This window comes from Lachancea thermotolerans (genome assembly GCF_000142805.1).
Source record: "Lachancea thermotolerans CBS 6340 chromosome A complete sequence".
Classification (NCBI taxonomy): Eukaryota; Fungi; Ascomycota; class Saccharomycetes; order Saccharomycetales; family Saccharomycetaceae; genus Lachancea; species Lachancea thermotolerans.
The window spans coordinates 535,118-558,357 of record NC_013077.1 but is presented as its reverse complement, the minus strand read 5'-3'; the positions used below and the strand labels follow the sequence as shown (position 1 = coordinate 558,357).

General features: G+C 50.7%; 13 protein-coding genes and 1 non-coding gene across 14 annotated transcripts; 4 read left to right on the top strand and 10 right to left on the bottom strand.

Annotated features, from left to right (window-relative positions):
* Positions 1–89: 89 nt before the first annotated feature.
* ZNG1 (GTP-dependent zinc transferase) lies at positions 90–1,322 on the top strand (the record flags this gene model as incomplete). The annotated part of the gene is made up of 1 exon (XM_002551702.1): positions 90–1,322. One exon carries the CDS (start codon positions 90–92, stop codon positions 1,320–1,322), a length of 1,233 nt encoding a protein of 410 aa, XP_002551748.1.
* Positions 1,323–1,364: 42 nt separating this feature from the next.
* On the bottom strand, positions 1,365–2,306 carry KLTH0A06666g (peptidylprolyl isomerase; the record flags this gene model as incomplete). Its single annotated transcript, XM_002551701.1, has 1 exon — positions 1,365–2,306. The coding sequence occupies one exon, from the start codon at positions 2,304–2,306 to the stop codon at positions 1,365–1,367; it is 942 nt and encodes a 313-aa protein (XP_002551747.1).
* Positions 2,307–3,087: 781 nt separating this feature from the next.
* KLTH0A06644g (Zn(II)2Cys6 transcription factor domain-containing protein) lies at positions 3,088–5,274 on the top strand (the record flags this gene model as incomplete). The annotated part of the gene is made up of 1 exon (XM_002551700.1): positions 3,088–5,274. The coding sequence occupies one exon, from the start codon at positions 3,088–3,090 to the stop codon at positions 5,272–5,274; it is 2,187 nt and encodes a 728-aa protein (XP_002551746.1).
* Positions 5,275–5,353: 79 nt separating this feature from the next.
* ATG15 (triglyceride lipase ATG15) lies at positions 5,354–6,901 on the bottom strand (the record flags this gene model as incomplete). The annotated part of the gene is made up of 1 exon (XM_002551699.1): positions 5,354–6,901. The coding sequence occupies one exon, from the start codon at positions 6,899–6,901 to the stop codon at positions 5,354–5,356; it is 1,548 nt and encodes a 515-aa protein (XP_002551745.1).
* Positions 6,902–7,033: 132 nt separating this feature from the next.
* BUD17 (putative pyridoxal kinase BUD17) lies at positions 7,034–7,951 on the bottom strand (the record flags this gene model as incomplete). The annotated part of the gene is made up of 1 exon (XM_002551698.1): positions 7,034–7,951. The coding sequence occupies one exon, from the start codon at positions 7,949–7,951 to the stop codon at positions 7,034–7,036; it is 918 nt and encodes a 305-aa protein (XP_002551744.1).
* Positions 7,952–8,041: 90 nt separating this feature from the next.
* KLTH0A06578g (KLTH0A06578p) lies at positions 8,042–11,257 on the top strand (the record flags this gene model as incomplete). Its single annotated transcript, XM_002551697.1, has 1 exon — positions 8,042–11,257. The coding sequence occupies one exon, from the start codon at positions 8,042–8,044 to the stop codon at positions 11,255–11,257; it is 3,216 nt and encodes a 1,071-aa protein (XP_002551743.1).
* Positions 11,258–11,339: 82 nt separating this feature from the next.
* On the bottom strand, positions 11,340–12,722 carry RAD18 (E3 ubiquitin-protein ligase RAD18; the record flags this gene model as incomplete). The annotated part of the gene is made up of 1 exon (XM_002551696.1): positions 11,340–12,722. One exon carries the CDS (start codon positions 12,720–12,722, stop codon positions 11,340–11,342), a length of 1,383 nt encoding a protein of 460 aa, XP_002551742.1.
* Positions 12,723–13,551: 829 nt separating this feature from the next.
* Positions 13,552–15,228, bottom strand: HCM1 (Hcm1p; the record flags this gene model as incomplete). Its single annotated transcript, XM_002551695.1, has 1 exon — positions 13,552–15,228. The coding sequence occupies one exon, from the start codon at positions 15,226–15,228 to the stop codon at positions 13,552–13,554; it is 1,677 nt and encodes a 558-aa protein (XP_002551741.1).
* Positions 15,229–15,567: 339 nt separating this feature from the next.
* On the bottom strand, positions 15,568–16,035 carry BUD31 (U2 snRNP complex subunit BUD31; the record flags this gene model as incomplete). Its single annotated transcript, XM_002551694.1, has 1 exon — positions 15,568–16,035. The coding sequence occupies one exon, from the start codon at positions 16,033–16,035 to the stop codon at positions 15,568–15,570; it is 468 nt and encodes a 155-aa protein (XP_002551740.1).
* A 328-nt stretch (positions 16,036–16,363) lies between these two features.
* Positions 16,364–16,458, bottom strand: KLTH0A06490r. Its single transcript is given in 2 exon segments — positions 16,364–16,408; positions 16,422–16,458. It is a non-coding gene; the product is annotated as a tRNA-Ser (tRNA).
* A 397-nt stretch (positions 16,459–16,855) lies between these two features.
* On the bottom strand, positions 16,856–17,476 carry LOT6 (flavin-dependent quinone reductase; the record flags this gene model as incomplete). Its single annotated transcript, XM_002551693.1, has 1 exon — positions 16,856–17,476. One exon carries the CDS (start codon positions 17,474–17,476, stop codon positions 16,856–16,858), a length of 621 nt encoding a protein of 206 aa, XP_002551739.1.
* Positions 17,477–18,372: 896 nt separating this feature from the next.
* TVS1 (Tvs1p) lies at positions 18,373–20,214 on the bottom strand (the record flags this gene model as incomplete). The annotated part of the gene is made up of 1 exon (XM_002551692.1): positions 18,373–20,214. The coding sequence occupies one exon, from the start codon at positions 20,212–20,214 to the stop codon at positions 18,373–18,375; it is 1,842 nt and encodes a 613-aa protein (XP_002551738.1).
* A 1,371-nt stretch (positions 20,215–21,585) lies between these two features.
* YIH1 (Yih1p) lies at positions 21,586–22,398 on the top strand (the record flags this gene model as incomplete). Its single annotated transcript, XM_002551691.1, has 1 exon — positions 21,586–22,398. The coding sequence occupies one exon, from the start codon at positions 21,586–21,588 to the stop codon at positions 22,396–22,398; it is 813 nt and encodes a 270-aa protein (XP_002551737.1).
* Positions 22,399–22,521: 123 nt separating this feature from the next.
* On the bottom strand, positions 22,522–23,001 carry MPP6 (Mpp6p; the record flags this gene model as incomplete). The annotated part of the gene is made up of 1 exon (XM_002551690.1): positions 22,522–23,001. One exon carries the CDS (start codon positions 22,999–23,001, stop codon positions 22,522–22,524), a length of 480 nt encoding a protein of 159 aa, XP_002551736.1.
* Positions 23,002–23,240: the final 239 nt, after the last annotated feature.

Here is a 23,240-nt window from a genome sequence, read left to right as displayed (position 1 = left end):
TCTCTCGTCCGTTTTGAACACGAGCTTAATTTTGAAGAGATGCTCAGAATTTGAGATCTCATCGCCAGTCTCAATCGTATGAACCAGAGATGTCAGCGCTAAAAGACTTCAGCTACAAAGAGGACGAGGACGGCGATATACCTTCGTTAATCGAAGGCAATGAGGAAAACCTGAGCGACATTTTGAACAGCATCAAGAGTGATGGAGGTGGAACAATTGTAAGCGACAAGAAAATTGAGTTAGCTAACACGCAAATCGAAGAAGCCGGCAGTTCAGAGGCGCCACGAGTACCCGTTACGATCATCACGGGGTACTTGGGGTCCGGAAAATCAACGCTGCTTGAGAAGATTGCCCTCAAAGGCTCCGACAAGAAAATTGCTGTCATTTTGAATGAGTTTGGCGACTCCAGTGAGATAGAGAAGTCTATGACCATCAGAAACGGCGAAAACTCATACGAGGAGTGGCTCGACCTGGGGAACGGGTGCTTATGTTGCAGTCTACAGGACGTGGGAGTCAAGGCGATTGAGAGCTTGATAGCTAGGTGCCCCGGAAAGATTGATTACATTATACTGGAAACCTCCGGTATCGCAGACCCTAGGCCTATTGCCAAAATGTTTTGGCAAGATGATGGCCTATACAGCAATGTTTACCTTGACGGTATTGTAACAGTTCTGGATGCGGAAAATATCTTGACATGCTTAGATGATGTATCGCCAGCAACACACTGGCATGGCGAGAAGGTTGTTACTGATGATAACATCACGATAGCGCATTTGCAAGTTGCACTCGCTGATTGCATTCTAATAAACAAGATAGACCGCCTTGGTGCGGCTGCAAACCAGGATGCAGTCAGGGAAATAGAAAACAGAGTACGGCAAATCAACGCAGCAGCTTCGTTACATCATACAAGTTTTGGTGAAGTCTCCTTAGATAAGGTATTGGACCTGCACGCTTTTGAGTCTGTCAAGTTTGAAGGCTCCAGCGACAGCACCATGCATGACCCCAGAATACGCACAGTGACACTCACGTTCCGCGCGCTCAAAGACGAAGACGAGTTCCAAAGATTCTTAGATGGCTTTTTGAGAACGGTGCATTGGAAAGGGTTCGGACACGACCTCGAGGGCGACTGGGAAATCCAGAGGACCAAAGGTCTCATAATCGTCGGGGATAACTGTAAGGTCGTACAGGGAGTTCGGGAAACTTTCGACGTATTGCCAGGGAAACGCCTTGATAGCGCCGTGAGCTGCAAGATGGTGTTTATTGGAAAAGGCATATCTCGAGAGGCCTTATTACAAATACTCAAAACTGTTATAGAAGTTTAGTGTCTAACTATCAAAAGAATTTACAAAGCTAAGTGTGTAGCATCACTCGTGTCTCATGGACACGATCTTGGTTGTCTTACTGAAGATACGCTTTCTGTTCTTGGAAACAACGTAGATAGCGCTGATGAGCACCATGCCCAGCACAACCTTAACCAGCGGGTGGTGCAAGTCCTCGTATCTGAGCTCGCGCATGATCTTTTCCTCTTTGGCGCCTTGCTTGATGGTTGTGGACATGGTCAAGCCCTTGGATCTGTCTCCGTTCTGGAACGCGAGCAGATCCTGCAAGTATTTTTCGTGTAGTTGTTCCTTGTTGGAAATCTGCAAGTCCTCGACAAGGGAGTACTTCAGTTTGACGTCGTGCTTGGGCTTGTATTCGTCCTTGGTGGTCTCAACAAACTGCACTTTCTCAAGCAAGCCCTCCAGGCCTGCGACAACCTGCCCAAAGACCACATGCTTCCCGTCCAGCTCATCTAGCGCTCTGGTGCTGGTGACGATGAAAAACTGCGACGCGTTCGTGTCAGGCTTGTTGATGTTCGCCATGGAAAGTCTCCCAGGTCTGTCGTGCTTCAAGTCAAAGTTCTCGTCGTCGAAAAACATGCCACCGAAGGTGTTGAAGGGTCCAACGTCAGGAAGCACGTCACCACCCTGGATCATGAAGTCGTTAATGATCCTGTGGAACAGTGTGTTCTTGTAGCCCAGAGTGAACCGGTCCTTTTTTTCGTCCTTGCCTTTCATCACCGCAGTGACGCCCTTAGCCAGCTTCACGAAGTTGTCCACAGTCTTGGGAACCACTGTGCCGTACAGTTCGATTGTGACATCTGTCTCCTCGACCTGTTGAGTTGCGTTGTTGAAGTACTCGATAGTGAAGAACGCCCGGTGAGTGACCGGAGGGTTTGGAGCGTACAGCTTTGCGTCGTCAATGGTCGCGGCTTTGGCGAAGCACATCAACGCGCTGAGAACCCATAAAACGTAGTTGACCAGCATTTTCGTACGCACTTTGCTTTCTCCCTACCGATATCTTGAAGGTCAAATTGTTTTTAGCCTCTTCTTTTTTAATTCATAGAAAAAACACCACTGCATGCAGATCCTTCACGAGATATGAAAGATACCAAAACAAGAACATTTGAAAAAACGCGTTCTTTCAGCAGTTGAGTAGCTGGCGACTTCAATGCGCGTGCGAGGAAGTTCACAGTAAAAACAGACAGGCTCCCGCGGCGACACAGCGTGCTGCGCGCTCAAAAGGCGAGGATTTGCGAGCAGGGCGCGTGGTAGCGTCCACTGCGCACGCAGGTCTCCGACAGAGACGCGGTTAGTTCGGTGAGAGGTTTCCAGGAAGAGGTGACATCCCTGTGTCCCGCGCCGGACCCTCTGCGGGCTCGGTGTCGGAGTTTCCGGCAGCTGCTTCAAGAGAATTCAGTGCCGGTGCAGCTTGGCGCGGGACGCTTATATAGACTTTCGACCGTCACTGCGCATTTCTGCTCGTTACGGTCGCGGCAACGGCGGCCCACGGCTCGTTACACGAGAATTAGAGTGTGTACGGATGCTTCGTAGAAGCCACAGGGACCGTAAACTTCTCCTGATGGCACAATGAAATGTAGACTCGCTAAGTCCAAAGTGCAAGTGAATAAGGCTCGACGGAGGCTCTTTTAGAGCGCATTCTCGCCTTATCTGCGCCAATGTGGTTCTACTGGGGTTCTTTCTTCAACATCGATGAAACTTGAACATCATCGACAACCACTATCTTTATCAAACACAGAGCATCTCCATGGCGGAAAAGTCCAGCTCAAAAGTCAGTAAGCCTCGCAAGCTCAAGAAAAACGGACAGCGGGCGCTCAAGGCGTGCGATAGCTGCCGGCGCATGAAGACGCGGTGCATCCCGTCGCCGCTTCCAGAAGAAGTTCAATGTCTCCGCTGCGACACGTTCAACCTCCGGTGCTCGTTCCAAGACCTTCTGAGCGACGACGAGGGTGCGGAAACGCTGGCACTGCTTAAAGAGCAGAAGTCTAGCTCTGGCACGGGCTCGGCGACTTACGAGTCTGCGGAGCTGACAAAGCGACTGTTGAAAAGCGGGTATTCGCCTGAGGACTTTGCAGTGCACGCGAAACTCCTCCAGAACGTCAACAAGAATGTCACCAAGATCCTGGAGCTCCTCGCAAACCAGGCGCCGCCGGCGGCACCTGAAAGCTCTAGCCACCCCGCCGCTCCCGGCAATCCAAGCAGCCGCGCGGTGTCCGCGCTTACTGAAGCGGTGCAGATGATGACATCTTCCAGCGGTCATACTCTGGTGCCATCGGGTCTCGTGGGCCCTGAATCGCGGGAGGTTTCGCCGGAACTCGACGACATCTCTGCCAAGAGAACCGAGCAGCGTCACCTCACCCCCTATCTCACCTGTCCGTTCACCATGGTATCGCAGATGGTCTCGCGGGAAAACCTGCCGCTCCCAATATGCAAGATCCAGGACCATGAGATGCTACCGCAGGGTCTGGTTGACGATGTGGTCGGCCTAAACCTCCTGACGCTTGAGGAGGTCGTCCTGCTCACGCAGGACTTCCGGGACGGTTACGGAAAATGGTGTTCGTTCCCGGAGTCCATGTCGACCGAGAAACTGGTTGAAGTTCTCAGATCGCGTAACGCGTCGCTCTTACTGAGCGCTATCTGCGTGTTGGCTCTGCGGTACACGCTGAGTTACCACGACCTCAAGACTCGCATCTACAAAAACTTGTTATACAAGCTTAAATCGGACCTGGAGCTCAGTCTCAGACACAACCCACATGGTATTGAATTCATACAGGCCCTCGTCGTCTTGTCCATGTATGCTTCCTCGTATAGCAGTGATATCATGTCAGTGGACGCGTGGTATCTCTCCGGCATTGGACTCCAGCAATTCCTGACACTAAACATCCCGGACGCGCTGTTCAACAGGGAAAACGACTACGCCGAGCCCACCGACTTCTTCTCTCTGGGGTTGTCAAGCCCCCTAGATTCTGCTCCTTCCCACCTGTTGTCGCCGGAATCGCAGTTCCAGAAGCTACAAACGTCTCGGTTATGGAATCATCTCTGTCTGGCTCATATAACAAACTGCGTGTTTTCTGGAAGAATGTGCATAGTTGACGGTGTCAGGATTGATTTGTGCCGCCGTATTCTAGATTTTCCAAACTCCACCAACTTCGATGGCAGAATGGTGGCAGAAATATCAATGCAGCTTATCCTCTACAACTTTGTTCAGCATTGCAATGTTCATCCGCCCAAAAGTCCGAATTCCACCACGGCCTTCGACAAGGTTCATGAAGAGTTGCAGGTGTGGATCGAAGAATGGAGATACTTGTTCTCCCAGCCAATACACCCAAACACGCAATACGCAGAATTCGCCTACAACTACAGCAGAACTATCGTGCTTTACACATGGTATCATAGGTGCTATCGAGCACGAAAAATGCATCTCGCCAAGCGCGCTCGAGTAAATCCTTCGAGGCCCACTGATCTTAACATAATGAACAAGACCTCGATTGGAAATTATCTGAGTCAAGAATACCCGGTAGAAGATGTCATAAACTCAATCCCTAAGGATAAGCGCTTGGACATGCTGAAACATGCCCATCGTTCTCTGGAAACAATGATTAACGATAACCCGGAAAACTTTCGTTATCTGTCTGACCAGCTTTTCTTCCAGTGCGTGCATTGCTCTCTAGTATGCTTAATTATCGCACACAGTCTTTACCACTTCAGTGACGGGCTCCTGGGGGAAGACCATCTCGAACAAATCTTGAGCGACGTCAAGAAATATAGTTTACGCCTCCAGAAAATCAGAGAAGGCGAGCTCAAGAGCTTTTGGGTGGAAGAAGTTGATCTCAAAATTCCTAGTGTTATTTTGCAGTATCACAGGGCAATCGAAACGTGCCTCCAGGACAAATTTCCGGAATACGAAATACATGTGGATGATGGTTATCCGTAGTTTCAGAAGGTGCCTCCACAACATGATAAACTCCTTGGGTTGTTGAAACTAGACTAATGTTATATATATAGAAATAGGCTTACTCATATTCCGTGCAGATCCCAATCCAGTTGCGGCCTACGCAGCTGCTCGTTATTGTGGGTTCGGGTGGAACTGTGCTAGTACTTGTTGTTTTGGGGGAACGCGTTTGCGACACACTGGAAGAATGGCCTTTTTGAACATACTTCCAGTTGTAGCAATCGTGGCAAGGACCTGGGGGAATACACCGAGCGGGGCCCTCGTAACTGTCAATTACCCCGTCGATCACCTTGTGAATTCTGTGGTTTAGCATGCTGACGTGCCAGCCTTTATCCTTGACCACATCATAAACGCAGACCTTTCCTGTGTGACATGAAGTCTCCATGGCGTAGCCTGCAATCGAACAGGAAGAGCTAGCGCCGTTACAAGTACCCATAAAAATGGGATCAGCTGTATTTCCAAAATGCCATATGCCCTCGAGATAATCTGGATAACCAGGAGGCATTGGCAGGTGAAGCCTTCGAGTAGCAAGAAGCTCCCCTGGAGCCTCAAATGCAACAACAGGAAGACCGTAAGTGCGGCCTAGTAAACTAGCTAGTGCGCCCCCTAGCGAGTGACCAGTCACCCAAATGGTGGAGTTAGGGTACTCTGCCACAACGTCCTTGTAGAAATTTAACACAGCCTTATAATATCTGTCCTTTCTGCTTAATTCCTGCTCAAGACATGTCTCGTCGCATGTGTAAGACTTCATATAGCAATCGCAAACGGTTGTCCACAGGTAGCTAATCCTAGCACAGCAGCATGAGAATAACAGATTATCGTTAATTTGGTCGTTCACCGTCGTCTCGTCTTCTCCAGAACCAGCAAGCCCCCGAGCACTTGTGCCCTTGACGGCCATCACTACAATGTCTTGCTCACTGTTAACAAATAGATGGCCTCGCAATCCGTCGTTCTCCCACCCGTGCCCGGAGTTGTGGGTATGATTCCAGGGCTCCGTGAGATTCCTCCAGTCTCCCGTGTGCGGGAGCCTAACGTATGCGTCAGACGACATAAGCGCCAAGCTGATCACCGTTTGTTTATCGCTCACGTTAGGGACTAGCACCGTCTTGTCAATCCACTCAAGGTTCACTTTCGCGGCCATATGAGGGTTTTCGTGTGAGAAGTCAAGGTACGACTCCACAAACTGCGGGTCACGATGCAACATGCGTTTCATACGCAGCGGCTCAGAAGCTAGCCGAAATTCGAAGTCTAATGGGTTGCTAGTGGAATACTCTGGTTTAGAGGTCCACATGTCATCGTCCTGCGCTTCTTCGTCGCTCAACATACTGACATGTTCCATGAAGCGCTCCTGGCCGGCCTGCAAAACCTGCTCATCAATGTCTAAGACTTGCATATAAGGGTCTTGACTTATACCATGTCTGTAGGTACGTGTGAGCCGGAAAGAGGATTGTGAGCTACCACGATCCCTAATGCTTACACTTGTATATTCATGCTTTTTGTACCACAACAGAACTGCGCAAATCGTTGCCAGAACGAAACTCGCTAAACCGAGATGTGACTTAAAGATTCTGAAGCGCGTACGGCGCTTCAGGCTCTTTGTGTCGTCCATCAAGAACTGTTATCCTTGAATGAGTTTTGGTGATTCTATGCGCTGAGATGATCTTTAATCTTACAGATAATATATCACTGAAAACGGAGTGGAGGTACTGATAGCGTACGCTGGACAGCAGCTAGTGAGGGTCTACAGCTTGATGGGAACGTACTTAGGAGCCGTGGTTTGCTTCAAGAGCTCGCGGGACTCAATTAGTCTTAGATCGTTTATCTTGAGTGGTGGCGCCGCAATACTCGCCTTGTAAAGTTCAAAAGTGTTCAGGAGGATGCTATCAACCAGCGAAAGCACCTGGTTCAGGGCAGCGCATAGATCCCTAGCAGCCGGATTCTGGGTCAAGAAGGAGTCAAGTAGTAATGCGCTGCACAAGTCACCACTGCCGCTAAATTGAGCGTCGATCTTAGGAACTTTGAAGTAGTGAGCCCGTCTGGACTCCTGCTCACTGCACGCGCAAATAAGTTCCGAAATGCTGTCGCCAGCAGAGTGGAAACTGACGCTTGTCACCACCACATTCTGGACTCGAGGGTAGAGTTCGTGAAACTGCTGGATGCTTTGCTTCAGGGAGGCTAAGTCGCAGATCTGCACACCCGTCAAAACTTCCATTTCAAACTGATTTGGTGTCGCTAGATAGACCGCACCATGGGTGAGGATATCTCGGTATACAGGGATCGCTTCCTCAGGTACATAAAGCTTTCCGTTGTCGCCCAGAACTGGGTCCAGGACCCACTTCACGCGATGGTCTTTCTCGCAGAGCTTTATCAACGTCTTTCCTATAGCTCGCAGACCTTCGATGTCTGGCAAGTACCCTGTCAATACCGCGTCATACTGGATATCCAGCCCTCCCAGAAGACCCTTCTCGATGATCCCCTGAAGGTCTGAGGCCTCGGATCGAAAGCCTTTAAAATGTCCGTAGCCGGGGTGATTCGAGAATTGCACAGTGTTCAAAGCATCAACGTCCCAGCCTCGATACTGCAATGGGAAAGTCGCGGCCTTGTTGCCGACGTAGCCATGCACAACATGCGACTGGATCGACAGAACTTTTCTAGCCATGCCCTTGTGTCTCGCTGAGCATCAGAGGGTCCGATCTTTTAAAAAATCATAGATATCAAGTTATATCTTGTACACGTACCTGCAAATGGAATGAGTCACAAACGCACCATGAAATTCCAACAAGCGGTGTACAACATCGGATATCCGGCGTATGGGGCCAGGTTTCTCAATGACAATGTCTTGCTGGTTGCGGGCGGCGGAGGAGAGGGCAACAATGGCATCCCCAACAAACTGACTGCCCTTCAGGTGAGCTTTGACAAGCGGAAGGTGATCAAGCGTTTCCGGGAATTGACATTAAACGAGAACGACGACTCACCAACTACACTTGATGCGGCCAACAACATTATTCTAATGGGGTGCAACGAAAACTCTGAGAAGATCAAGGCGACAGGGGAGAACCTGCATTTACGCAAGTATGTCTTCGAAAATGAGCACCTGAAGTTTGTAGCTAGCATTGACATGGATCATTCGAGCAAGTTCGAAGACTACACTAAGCTCACGTACATGTCTCAGGATGGATCTGTGGCGGCGATAGCATCATCCAAGGTGCCCACAGTAATCCGCATCATGAACCCTAACCTGCTCACTGAGACCTACGAAATCGAAACCGGCAACGACGTCAAAGACCTTCATTTCAGTCCTGATGGCAAGGTGCTCAGCTACATTACATCCTCTACTCTAGAGGTGATCTCCATTGTGACGGGCCGTTTCATTGTAAGAAAAACCGACTTTGACAAGAGTTGGGCGCTTTCCAAGATCAAGTTCATCGGTGAGGACACAGTCCTAATTGCCGCTGCTCTGAAGAAAGGAACAGGGATTGTCTTGTCCAAGGTGAGCTTGAAGAGTGGCACAACGTCCGTACTCAAAACTCGGCTCGTCACCACTAAGCTCAGAGGAGTTACGTCGATGGACGTCGATCCAACGGGTCAGCTCGCTGCGCTCTCGGGAAATGACAACTCCATCGTGCTTGTGCGTCTAAAAAATCTGACGGTTGCCAAATTCTTTAAGCAAGTCCACTCCTTTGCTATCACTAAAGTGGCCTTTTCCCCCAACGGGAAGATACTTGCTAGTGTCTCTGCCGCTAACACTATCCATGTCATTTTGGTACCTGACAAGCTTGCCACGTCCGTTCCTATCCTTGAGCGGATCGTCAAGCTCTTTATCAACTTTGTCTTAATTGTTGTCGTTGCTGCTGCTGTACAGATATCCTACAAGTATGACTTGCATACCAAAGCGTACCGTTATGGAGTTGCCAAATGGAACGCCAGAAGGGACTCTTTCATCATGAACGATGTTTTTCGCCAGACCACTTTGGTAGGTGACGTTGTCAGTATTGAAACCCACACAAACTTTGCTCCTACCGAGAGCTCTTCGGTTAATACGCCAATCTATGAAACAACTGTCCCAGAGCTGTCAACAACATCCCCGTACTCGAGCTCTTGGTCTAGCCCAGTACCAGAGGACCCGCTATTGACTTCAGATGCAAGCACTGTTGAAGAACCAGAATACTTTCCAAGCTCTCTTGAGGAAATCTCAGCGGAGAATGAAAGCGCCAACTCAGAAGCTTCTTCATCTATGACAGTTTCTGCATCTATGACAGCTTCAATTTCTGGAGTTCAGGAAAGCGCTGTCTCAGCAAGCGAAGAAAAACCCACTCAAGCAACTCAAAAGTCATCTAGTGAATCGGAAGCTCTGCTTTCGGACTCAAATGACATTAGCACGGAAAATGGGCTTAATAAAAGCAAAGCGCAGCAACAATTTTACGAAGTTGATAAAACTTTAGAGCAGCAACCAACACCCACATCGGTGCAAAGCTCAGACGTCCACTCGGGAATTTCTCTGACAGCAGGAAATTCCAAGGGCGAAGAAGCATCGCCGTCGCACAAGATCTCATCGGCTTCGTCTGGAGCTTCTAGCAACATATCTCTGGGGGAACCAGTTAGCAAACTACCCTCAGCGTCTAAAGCTTCCCCTATGGATACACCTATTGAAGAAAGCTCGCCCGAAACGCGAGTGGCAGTATCAGAAGAAAGCTCAAAAAGCGCTTCAACGGTCCCAGAGTTAACGCCAAAAATTGCTAGAGATGTTTCAAACGAAAAACCTGTTGAGAAATCTGCGAATGCAATCCCTGAGGCATCCACACAAGCCTTATCGCCTGCACTGGCAGAAGCACCCGTGAAAACACACTCATCATTCTCGAATCAAGAAGCTACTTCCCTAACCACCACACCAGCATTTTCAGCTACTGGGCGCGTCGCTAGTGCTGATTCTCCAAAAAAAGCGAATTCAGAGTTTGGAGAACTCCAGGATACTGAAAGAGAAAGGGACTTTGACTTGAAAGCCTCAGCTGGAGCCTCAGATGCAATCAGCTCAGAGGAGCCTGTAACAGAGAACAAAACCTATGATGCTTCTTCTCCCTCATCATTCATTTCGGACACTACCAACACTCAAATTGCCAGCTCACCAATTGCTAACTCGGTATCTAGTACTATCGCAAACTCCTCTTTATCCTCAGAATCCAAGAAAGCCAAAGAAATAAACACTTCCTCACCTTCACGTTCCCAGGAACCCGCCAGATCAGAGATTATTACTACAACAGCTAGCACTGCAGTTGAAGACAAGAGCGCTGCCCCTACAACTTTGAGCCAGGCTATTTCTCAGGACGAGAGTGATGGTTCTAAAGCAAAAACAGAATCGAATGTGATCCCAACTCAGGCCTCAGCCACTGGAATTGTCTCTCCGGTCCAGTTAATGGCTAGCACAGAGTCGTCCAATTTAAACAAGGTACCAAAATCTTCCAACAGTGCGCAATCTGAAACAGAAGTTGCTGAAGCTAAGGTGCATTTAAGTACACCAGAAGAATTGCAAAGCACCGAAAAGACTGATGAAATAAAAACAAGTTCTCCACACATTTCTTCATGGGGCAAAAATCCTTCTTCCAATACCAACGCACCAACGAACTCAATCGCTCTTCCTGATGATTTCGAGAACAGATTCACTCCAGAAGATGAAACTTACTCTGAAGAGAAGCGTTCACCTATTGAAGATGAAGAGCTGGAGGCTGATGCGCAAATATATTCAGAGCAAGTCTATCCTTCTCAGATTGAGGTTGCTGATCCGCTGCCACAATCCACCCCTGAGCCAAGTGTGTCAAGAGAACCCAAAGATACAGAGAGCTACTCGGAACCTGTTGGCTCACAATCTGGTGATAGCACCGCCGGAAGTTCATCTGTTAGCGCATCGGGCTCAGTGGAGGAAACCAGCGCCACTTCAATGCAGACTGAAGTGACGCATGATGAGCTTTAGAGGTAGTGCAGATGATGATACGTATGAAATTCATTAAATAACTCGCTTATTGTTTATAGGTGTGCCCAGAGAAACAGTTATATTAAACACCTGTGGTACCCTGGCTTGAGGTTGAAATCTCTTCAGTTTTCACGACCAGTTGGTTGCTGGGTATCTCACCCTTTTCGCATGAAATGCTGTTGGGGTGGCTTTCTGCTTGTTCGGCGTCTTCAACCTCATCCTGATTGGATGCCGAGTATTTCATTTTATTTGCTTTGGCAAGGTTGTGACGCGCTTCCTCTAAAAGTTCATTGAATTCCTGTTGATGTGCAAGTATCCAACCTTTTCTGTCGAAACGATCTGTTTTGAAATCCTTTATTCTTGTGGTGGAATTCTTGTTGAGCAGTTTCGAGATATTGCCTTTTCTTAGTGTACCTTCCGAAGAATTATGCGTTGCCTCCCAGCTTGCAAGTCTCCTTCGCAGCTCCTTTTCCTCCAAGGGTTCTATAGAGTCCATGAAATTGCTGTTCCATAACATCTCATAATGGTTGTATCTATTAATAAGCTGCTGCCGGCTTCCAATGGTAGAAAGCTTTAAAGATGTAAGCTTTGACTTGAGCTGTTGCATGCTCATCGAAGAGAAGTTTAGTTTTGCAAGTCTCGCGACCCCTTGTTTTTGGCCAGATTCCAAATACCTATTACTATGCGTGGTATTAGCTGAAACTGAGGGCTCAGAAATGCGTTCTGCTGCAGGTTGAACAGAGACTGTGGTTTCATTGCTCGCTTTTCCAATTTTGGGCGGGCTTGTAGGCTTCGCTGCAGCACCCAGGGAGCCCATCGTCAAGCATTCATCCAAGTGCGTCCTTTGTAGGTACTCGAGCGGAAAATGCTTTTGACAAATTGGACATTCAGCGCTGTCCTCGGGCAGCGCTGGACTCTTAGATTTGCTAATCATTGATGAAATGCCAGGCTTCTCGGAGTCACGACGTGATTTTTTCGAGGGCATCAGGACAATCTCAGCGTTACGCTTGGCAGGCCTGTTTCGCCTAGTTTCAATGATCTGTAAGTCGTCGTCTCCTGATAGTTCGTGAGCTCCTTCATCGCCCGGTGCGATTTCGATCAAAGAGGTATCACTGTGCGGTACCGTACCATCTGGCCCGCTTCGCGCGATTTCAAGCAGCTTTGATCGCAGACCCACATAACTGGCGATGATCTCGTTAACAAGGAACTCACTTCTCAGCATCGATTCTCTCAACTCCGCAAGACATAAAGGGCACTTCAGCTCTCTGTTTAAGTATTCTCTAATACACAGAGAGCAGAACGTATGGCCGCAGGGAGTAAGTACCGGTGTCTTAATGAAGCCTTTGCAAATATGACATCTGAGGAGTGTATCAAGGTCCACAAGTTCAGGTAGTTTAGTTCGCAGAAAGTCTCTGGGATCGGAAACATCTTGTATTTGCTCGCTGAGTTTCGGCAGTCTCGACATTTTCTTTTCTCTCTAACTTAGCGGACAAAACCAGCGAGTTGAGCTTCTAGAGTGCGTTTCAAGCAGCTTTGAGCCCTCTATTCTTCCGACCGATGTGTTGCTGATAACTTATGCTATGCGTGCTCGATGACATTTTGCAACTTTTACAACAAGTGTTAAGAACTATGAGAAGCGTATAGCAACTCAGATCATCATGTTGAAGGATGCGCGGTAACAAGATACAGAACTTGAGTAGAAAACGGTTTTTAATGACGCCTAACCTCAAACAAAGGTGGGGTCTTCTTGTGGACATTACCGGACATTAATTGCAAGATTACAAGGTAGCCGGAAAATTTGGGGTTGTGCGATATTAGCAGGACCCTGGAAGCTTTAAACGTACCTTTGTATATTGGCAATGGGATGCTGGGTCAAGTCATGTTCTCGTTCTTTGAAGCAGATAAAGTTTTTGTTGTGAGCTTCGTTGCACTCAGCGAATGATATGTCTGGACGGATCATCGTCTTTTGATACACACGTTGACAACCTCTATTGAAGCAATTTCGTGGCATGCTCCGACAGATCAGGGTCTTTTCTTCCTCTAGACTCTCTCACCCGTAGACGCAACCCGTAGACCAAATCGGCGGTGATAGATTAGGCGCGTTTAGTCATTCCGGGAGAATTTAAATTTATAGCTATACACTTGGCTAGACCTAAACAACGCCGGCTGCACCTGCTGCAAACCGCTCAATCCCAAAAGCTCCATTCCTTCTATTTTCTACTGTTACATATCCTCATCAATGAGTGAACAAGCCCAACAACAAACCTCTAACCCAAAAAAAACTAACCCTTTCCCTATTCATAAACCCTGTCCTCTTTACTAGTGCTTGCCCGTCTGCTAGTGCCCTGGAAGGGCGTGTCAAGCAGAGTTTCCTTTCCTGACCGGTCAGCTGTTTCCCTGCTGCCTTCCACAGCTCGCTTCCATACAGAGCACACGTCCACTCCAAAAAGCCCGGATGAATACCTAATGTTTTCGAAAAACTTGTGGGAGTGTGTCTGCGATTCACATAGAGGAAGACTGCAGAATTTCCCCAGTTGGAAAGGATCTGGTTTCCGGCAAGATACTTCCTCTGAAACACAATCATCTATTACCATCATTGGCGGTCCAGCGGAATTCATCAGCACAGGCGAGCGGCTGAAGTCTTGGAAAAGAACAGTGGGCGTGCGCCATTTTTTCATGGATGTATTTCCACGGGGCGTGTATGAAAACTCATGGTTATTTGCGTGCTTAAGTTGCGGTGTTTTGAGTAGATCTAGCGGGCCAGTAAAGTCCACACCTTCCAATTCGGACCCGGGAGACCCGAAGCCTTCCAAAAGAGGTCCTGTCTTTGGGGTTCTAGTGTGCGGAGAAGCTTCAAAGTTAGCGTTAAAAGAACATGTGTACTTTTTGGCGTCTTTCTTGGGCGATAACGTCAAGCTTGGTGCACTCCATAATTCTTGTTGAGGGCAATCCGCAGAGTACGACTTCCTTAGAGAGGGAAAAGCAGTTTCGTTTTTGGTTTCTGAAGCACCTGCGTCATTTTCGCTGTAAGGAATAGCAGGTGAAAGCTCACCAATGAATGCGTCTTGATTAATTGCCTCCTTGTTTGCACTAGCCTGCTCAAAAGGCAATAGAGCTTCCCTCAGCCCAACAGGCGAGGAAGCGACCCTAGAGAGGTTGTTGATACTTTGTTCTTGAAAGCTTTCATCTTCATCGGAGGATATGTCGAGTGCGTACACGTCATCGAGCTTCCGGCCGCCCAAGCGACGACGTTCAACCTCCGTCGTAGTACCTTCGTCATAGAGCGATTTGCCGAGAAGCTCGGGCTCAGGCGAACGAGGATTAGAAGTGACAGCGAGCACGTCGGAGCAAAGCTTACGAAGCTTCGTTCTGACCTCGTCGTCGGTCTGTCCGCTCTTGAAAAACTTGCCCTCGCAGCCGCTTTTGACCTGCCAGTAGTGGCCTTTCCCATCCGGGGCCTTTTCGCCTTTAACGAATGCCTCGTTAAGCGACAGGTTGTGCCTGATGCTGTTTTGCCAGCCATAGTCCCCCAACTTGTAGTAAGGGAAGTGGTAAGTGATCCATTGATAAATCTGAGAAAGCGTGAGCCTGACTTCAGTGGACTGAAGAATGGCCAGCCCGATTAGCATAGCGTAAGAGAAAGGCGGCTTTTTGTTGGGATCTTGCAGGAGCAGGAGTCTCTTGCGGTCCGTGAACGCTTCTATGAGCTCCTCAAGGGTCTGCGAGTTTGAAGACCGCGTGGTGATAAGTGGGGTGTCCGATTTCGATTTGCGTGTTTTATGAGGACGGATGGGCGACGAAAGCTCCGGCGACAACGGATGTTGGTTCTTGCCGCGTTTGACGGGCGTACCAGCCTTCCTAAGGGTAGAGTGTGGGGGCGTGAGAGTCGGCGGTTCGGCCGCATCCGCGCTATCGCGCCGTCTCTTGCTGTGTTCCACGCCGACGACCGCAGTTCCAGCTGAGGCTTCCATCTGTGTATGCGCTGGCAGAAAGAAAAACGGGTATCGACTAATTTGCGCGATATGAGCTCTTTGGTTAAAACTTCCTCGAGAGGATCTGACACGAGGAACCTACCGATGTACTCGGGTTCCGCCGGAGAGCTTCGCGACTTAGTCCATATATATCGCGTGCGGTATCTCGGGGGACCAATTCTAGGTGTCGCGTTATATCGTGTATCTTTTAAGCTTTTTCGCGTTTTCGCGTTGTATACTCCAGTACGATGGAAAATCCCGAAACGCGCCCACGCGATGGCATGCAAGTTAAATCTCCATAGACGCACGGGTCTAGATTAATGCATTTGCCAATGTCGTTTAATCTGTGCTGGCACAGCCGCTACATCCACAGTGGACGCAGCGCGTGAAGGTAACGACGCCGTCTTTGCTATTCTTCTCGAGGGTGGCACGCGGGACTCTGCAGATGCAAGTGTTTCCTTGAGCCGTTTCGGAAGTCTGTATGCAGCGGAGGCAGCAGAGCTTTTCGTAGCCTTTTTTCTTCCACTTAGCAATGAGCATCTTGTCGGCGTATTTCTCGCGGAGAAGCCACTCATAAAGTTCTTTAGAGATGGCCTTGCGCTTGTAATACAGGTCGTAGACATAGCGAGTTCGCTCGTGGGACAGTTGGAATACCTTCCAGGCTCCCTGGTCTGCATTGGCGGCTAGCCTGGAGGCTTTGTCATCCTGAAGCTCTTTCAGTTGGATGTCGAAGTCGATGAGCGTTGGCTTGATTTTGTCAAATCCCGCCGGTGTAGCCTTCGTGTTCTTTGTTTTAATTCTAGGCATGATGCAGGCTACGAGGGTGTTCGAGGTTAAAAAGAGAGGTGACTTGGGATCTCAGGACAGAAAGGAGAGAGACATAAGCGTCAAGTTTGTAGTATTACCTACAAGGAAAATACTCACATCTCGTGAATAACGACCCAAACAACATAGGCGTGCCACACTCTTTTAGCAGGGGTGTTGAGGTGGGATCCCTTGCGTTTTTGGTTCTTTGCATCTCAAGGGCTTACATGAACCTTTATGGGCTTGTTTTGGTCTTTTTTTAGACAGTTCAGTAGGTGAAAGAGTGATGCTGAGGTAACTTAAAGTAACGACAAAAACTTCAAAAATATAACGACACCAGCAGGATTTGAACCAGCGCGGGCAGAGCCCAAAAGATCTCTCAAATTTAGTTCGAGTCTTTCGCCTTAACCACTCGGCCATAGTGCCATTAATGAGATACTAGTGAAACGGAGGGATATAAAACGTATGGCTGAAACTGAATCGGGCTGTCCGACACCCCGGCTTCAAATAAGCGCTTTAACCATTATTTTGAACAGAGCCACTGTGGAGGGTGTTTTGTTATGTCGTTTATGCTACTGAGTCGATAAGATCACTTGGCAAATTCAACACTAAATAAAAGGTCAATAAATGGAGTATTGATGAAAGATCATTCGCTATTATCCTATTGTTTCAGCCGTTTCCTCTGTTTTAGCACATATTTCCCTGAGACCGCAGAAGCTTTCGATGTGTGCTCACTGTTCTATAGAAACACCTCACAGGACGCGACAAAAAAAATTTGACACGAACCTTTCCAACAATTCGTGAACGCTTGAAACTCAAGCTCCTAGAGATCTTGTGTTTTAACTATCGACTCAAAAAGCTCGTTGAAAGTCGCTTCAATCTGCGTCTTTTCCGTGGTCCAAAGGTCTCCGCTAGGATTACTGGAAAGACCTAAATCTTTTCCTGAGGCTGCAGCGTAAAGTGTATCGCGGTCCGGGAATGAGAGCAAGACTCTGCTTTGGGTTGGGATCATGCGAAGTCCTTCAAGGACAACGGCCAATTGTTCATTGCACTTGGTTCCCCCATGGCCACCGTAAGTGACTATTGCGGCTGATTTGCCTTTCCATTCATTAAACAGATAGTCAATGGCGTTTTTTAGAGCAGCTGGATAGCCCCAGTTGTACTGCGGAGTCACGAATATGAAGCCGTTATATTTTTGAATTTCCAGGCTCCAAAGCTTTGTGTGCTCGTGGTCGTAGTCTTCACTGCGCTTGATCTGGGAGGGAACGTTGGACTCGTCGTACAATGGCAGATTCCAGTCAGCAATGTCGATGATTTTAAGCAATGGCTTTTCGCTCAGCTCCTGATAGGATTTGGAACGTTCGATGGTATCCAAAATAAACTGGGCGATTTGAGGGCAAACCCTTGGGCTTCGAGTACTTCCGATGATTACTCCAATTAGCATGATATCTCTACCGTTGCCCCTGTAAGTCCCTTACGAATAGCCATTGTATTTTCTAAAGCCATGAAGCCTGATTTTACAGGTTCTTATACTGTTTTTCTGATCGAGGCAATCTGCCAAGAAAGAAAGTGGCACGCATATACTCGCATATTCGATTAGGCCAAATATAAAGTGCACAGCTTGGCAAGTTCACAGCTCTTGATAGGACCCAGCTGACAAAGCATGCATTCAGTAAGCCAGTTAGCTGCCGAAAGGTATTTGACTGTGGGCCTCAATGAGATCTGGCTGTCTTTATCACTGTATGTTACTGTGATTATTTCGTACCCTACCGCATATAAAAAAAACCCTAGAATGGCGTCAATTAAAGAGAAAGTGATTATTTGGGACTGCTAGTTGCATATCCAGAAGGCGGACTTCACAACCCGCTACCAACGTAAGAAACATTCTATGCTATTGCGTATCTAAGCCGGCATAATTTTCGAAGCGAGACCACTAAATTCACGAAACTAATAACCCTTTGATTTATTTACGAGCTCTTGACGACTTTGACAACAGATTGAGACTTCTGTGGGCATTTGATTACTCGCACCAGGTGCTTAGCAAACTGGCAAATACACCTTCTGCAAGCAGGCTGCGTGGCAGTCAGTATACCCCCTGGTGCGGCAGAAAGGCGAACGAATCCGCCTTTCATTTGCAAAAATACCTGTTTTTTTGTGTGTTCCGTGCATTGAAATGATATATATAAGTTGATAGCATTAGGATGTTAAAGTGGCCGGTGCAAAAGCTATTGCCCGGCTGACTTTTAAGGTAGTTTGGCATGACGCATTATTGAAGTGATTACGTTTGTACAGCTCGGAGGCTGCGGTCTTCGTTTCTGTAATTTTTTTTTTATCGTGAACTTAGGCGCGCTGGTGCAACCAATCTCCCCACATAAATAGAATCATCTCCCAGGCCATGAAGAGGGTGGTAAAACCCACGCTCAGGTTGAAGGTGAACATACTGGTGAGGCCGCGGTACTCCAGGGCCTCAACCACTTGATCGGTGGACTCCATAAAAATCAAGCCGCCACAGAGCAGACAAAATGATGTGACAAGCTCTGTGAAGGGCCTGGAAGGTTTCGAGTCCGTGTTTGGTTTCCAAATGAGCATGAAAAAGGTCAGCAGACGGAAAAAGGACCCGTAGGACAGAAGCAGCCCCCATTGGACGTGGATGGCGGTCGAGACGGCCGACGCCTGGGCGTGCTGCGACATCAGAATACCAGTCCAGAAGATGGTAAAGGCAGGGAACGGATTAGGAGTGTAGCCAGGCGTGCCTGTGACGTTAGAGTCCGAGGTCTGGCACTCGCCGGGGTCTGAAGTCGCGTGCTTGCGGCGCCAGTCCGACAGCTTGTACTCCGTAATGAGCCCGCACAGGCCGCAGCCGATGTACATGAATGCGATCGAGACGTGCTGCAGGTCCTTGGCGTGCCATTGGCCGTCGGTATTAGAGAGGTGCTCCAGAAACACGTTAGTGGAACCGTAGAAGAAGATGAGGAAGGACTCGATGTACTCCATGGTGATGACTGAGCCGTAGGGCAGGATCATGCGCCGCAGATTGTTGACAGCGCTGGTGGGGTGGACGCGCACGATGCTGCGGTTCCACGCCCAGCCGCGACCGGCCCCATAGCCCGAGTACCGCGCGAGCGACAGCATGCCCAGCAGCACAAATACACCGCCCTTGATCCAGTGCGCCAAAAGGTTGAACACACGGAGGCCCTCGCCGAAGAGGTTGCCGACCGCGAGGCCGATGACGCAGTGGATCATGAGCATGTACAGCAGCGGCCAGGTGGTGAGCGACTGGACGAGGCCCGCGACCCTCGCGAGGCGCGAGTCGGCGTCCGTGTGGAACGACAGCGCGCGGCGGTGCGCCTCGAGGTCGAGTGCGCGCTCCGCGTCAAACTCCAGCGTGGGCTCGCTCTCGGGCTCGGGCTTGTGCTGGTGCGACAGCGCGGCCGAGAGCTCGGAGCCGTCCGACGAGTGCGAGTGGTGGCGGTCCGCGGCGACGAGCTCAAAGCGTTCGGCGTCGGCGGGCGCGAGCCCGCCGTCGCCCGCGACCGAGGTCACGTGCCGGTCGTGTGTCCAGAACCGCGCCACCGCCGCGAGCGTCTGCACCGCGCACAGCACCGCGACCACGTAGCACGTCTTCGCGTACGCGTTGCCCGGGTACGGCACCGGGTTGTGCCCGCGCAGCGCCAGCAGCGCGGCCATCGCGGAGAACAGCAGCGCGCCGTTCGCCACGACCACCGCCACGTACAGCCGTGCGCAGCGAGCAGAGCACTGCCGCGCGCCGTACAGAACGAGCGACGCAGGGTACACCGCCGCGGTCGCCAGCGCCACCGCCGCTGCGTGGTACCGCGCCAGCCCCGCGCCGCGCGTGCCCTCCGGCAGGTTGAAGAACGTCGTCGTGTTGTAGTTCTCCCAGTACAGCCGCTCCGCCGCGGTCAGCTGCGTCTGCAGGATCGGCAGCCCGTGCACGTGCTTCGGCTCGTGCGGCACGGCCGACAGCACCGCGGACGGCGCGCTCGCGGCCGCGCTTCCGCCGGCTCCGGCTTCCGTTTTGCTGGCGGCGCTTCCACCGCCCATCGGCATTATCTCCGCGGAATCGCCCGCATCCATGCCCATCTCCATGTCCATGTCCATATCTCCCCGCACGGCGACCCCCAGAGCCGCCGCGGCACCCGCCATGATTAGTGAGCGTCTCATTGTGTACGACGCCTATTTATGTTTTTCCCCTTTTCGATTAATCCCGCTGGCTTCTCCGCAAACTCCGGAACGTGCCTGACTAACAGCAAAAAACACAAAAACAACACGTAAGATGCTGCTTGCTCGGCGGTTGTGTGAGGATGCCCCTTTTCGAGCGTCGTGTCGGGCCCGGTGGGCCCTGATGCTTATATAGGAATGCGGGCGTGGAACGAGGGACGCAAACGGAAGCTGGGGGGGCAATGCTGACAAAATGCCTCAACGGAGAAGAAGTGGGCGGTAGGCGGGTAATATTCGGCTGTAGTGCGCAGTATGAACAACGGCAACTTGTAGTAGAATAAGCGTGCGGCGCCGCTGCGTTAGCTGCGTAACCTGCGTAACCTGCGTTAGCAGGCAGGCGAACGGCCTAGAAGCCGTGGAGGCGTGTAGTTTAGCCGGCGCCCGGCGGGTAAGTTTGTGGTGAACAGCGATGAGTGAGCACACTGGGAGCACGCTGTGAGAACGCTGTGAGCACGCGGGACGGCGCGGGCAATGTATAGGGCTGGCCGGCTACTAACGGTTTACGAGGCCGATGGCGTGAGAGAGACAGTGAACGAGCGGTTGTTGCGTGCGCGTGGCCGGCGCGCAGTGAGCATATTTCGGGCACAGCGAGAGCAAGTGGTGAGAGCAAGTGGTGAGCGCAATGGTGAGCGCAAGCGGTGAGCGCAAGCGGGCCAGGAGGCGCAAACGACGGGCAGGGGCATTCTTCTCTTGGCGCGGAAGCGGGTGGGCTGCGGACGGGGCGGCACTACGGTTCGGGCGGTTCGGGCGAGAGGGGGTCACGTGGAGGGAGTGTCATGTGGGAGGAGTGTCACGTGGGTGGGACAGGAGCGCGTACGCAGTGAGCGCTTCATGTGAACGGTATATCACGTGCGAGTCGTCTCCTGTGAGCTATGCTATCACGTGTGGGGCGTCACCTGCGAGGTGTGCCGTTTATGTGTATCTGTCATGGGAATTCCGTACACTGTGAGCGTGTTAGTCACGTGGCTTCGGCGGCCAACAATCTCTAGTCACGTGCTAGACTAGCATCGCTTACTACGACGATCGCCCGCGGGCCCCTCACGTGACCGCGCTGCCGCGCATCCGGCCGTGCCCAAGCGCTCCTCGTACATCCGACGTCCCTCGCGTCCTCTCTACAGCACCTCCCTCGCCACCTCACTCGCCCCAACGCCCACCTTTCTCGGCTGGAGACCCCTCCGCTCTCACATATTGATCACATCGTACGAAAACATCGTCCTAACCGCTCACTTTGGCTCTCGCCATCACCACTGGTTAAGTCCGCCTCGCCTCGCCCACGCCAAGCCGCTACCACCTAGTTCACGCGCCCATCCCCTAATGTCCCAAGAGGAGCTGCAGCAGGAGCTCGAGGCCATAGACGCCATCTATCCCGACTTCATGGAGCGGCTGTCAGAGACCCAATGTGTCATAAAGATTCCCGAGCACGAGGCCATCAGCGTCCATCTATCCTTCCCCACCGGGTACCCGACGCAGTCGGCGCCACAGGTGCTCCAAGTCAACGGCGCGCACGACCCCAAAGCGCTGCGAGATCAATTCGAGGGCGTCATGGAGGACATCTGGAAGCAGGACGTATGCATATTCGACTTTCTCACCGAAGTCGCCGAGGCCTGCTCGCAGGTCAGCGACCAGGATTTGCTCTTGAGCGAAAGCGACGTGCAGGCTGATGCAGCCCTGCAGCAACAGCTCGAGTCGCTGCAGCTCGAAGTCAGCGCCGCCGCGCTCGACGTTACTTGGTTCCAAAGCGATCCCGTGGTTGACCGCGGCTCCACATTCATAGCGTTCGCGGCGCACGCATCGAGTGAAGAGGACGCGTGCTTGAAGCTCGATCAGCTGCGAATGGACCCCAAAGTCAGCAAGTGCCAGCACGTCATGACCGCGTGGCGCATCCGCGGCGAGGGCAGCGTTACCTACCAGGACTGTGAGGACGATGGTGAAACCGCCGCCGGCGGCCGTCTCCTACACCTTCTGACCCTCATGGATGCCTGGGACGTGGTAGTCGGTGTGGCGCGGTGGTTCACGGGTACCCACATAGGGCCTGACCGCTTTAAGCACATCAACTCCACTGCGCGCGAGGCCGTGCTGCGAGGGTCTTTCGCGGACGCCTCAAAGGCGGGAAAGAAGAAAAAATGAGCTATTAGAGTGTGCCGGTGAGCGGACATTCGGTATTGAGATATATGCGGTTCCTCCTATGTTACACTAATTATACAGGCACTGCGCGCATCGCGCCAGCCAGCACGCGCGTCCTGCATCCTTTCAGTTCTTGCGCTTCGAAGACTTGCGCTCCCTTTTGTCTGTTTTCTCCTGCTGTGACTTGAAGCGTTTAGCCGGCGCTTCTTCTTCCTCATCTTCACTCTGATCTGTTTCCTTCTCGTCCTTTTCTCCGGCCGCCTCCCCAGCCTTGCGCTTTTTGCCCTTTTGGTTCTCCCAAAGTTCATCTAGACCAGGTTCAGTGGTGCCCTCAGGTTCTGTCTTGGCCTGCGAACCAAACTTCCGCCTTCCAACTACCGGGGCGGACTGGGTCTGTTCCATAATTTCCGTGGTACCAGCCGTTCGAAGTTGTGGCCGCAGCCGGGACTTGAATTCTTCTCCTCCACTCAATGCCCATTCACTGGTATCCACATGATGCTGCACTTTCTGCTTCTCTTGTTCAATCTCCTCTGCTTGGTCCGCTTGCTTCATGAACTTCATGTTCATGACGCGGCTCGAGAGCTTGCCGCTCACTTCTTTTGACATTGGAATGAATCAAGCGCTTCTATCAATTTGGAGGATACGCCCTCGCCTGTCCGTTATCGTCGGCCGATGAGCTTTCGCAGGAGCTGATGCTCACTACAGCTAACTGTTTTCTTCAGCGTACCGATCGCTGTACACGGAGCTCTCTTCCATGCAAATTTTCTTGTCAAAGATGACTAGAAAATCGATGCGATGAGCTTGAGAGATGTATTTCTCGAAAGATTCAAAACAACTGCCGCGGT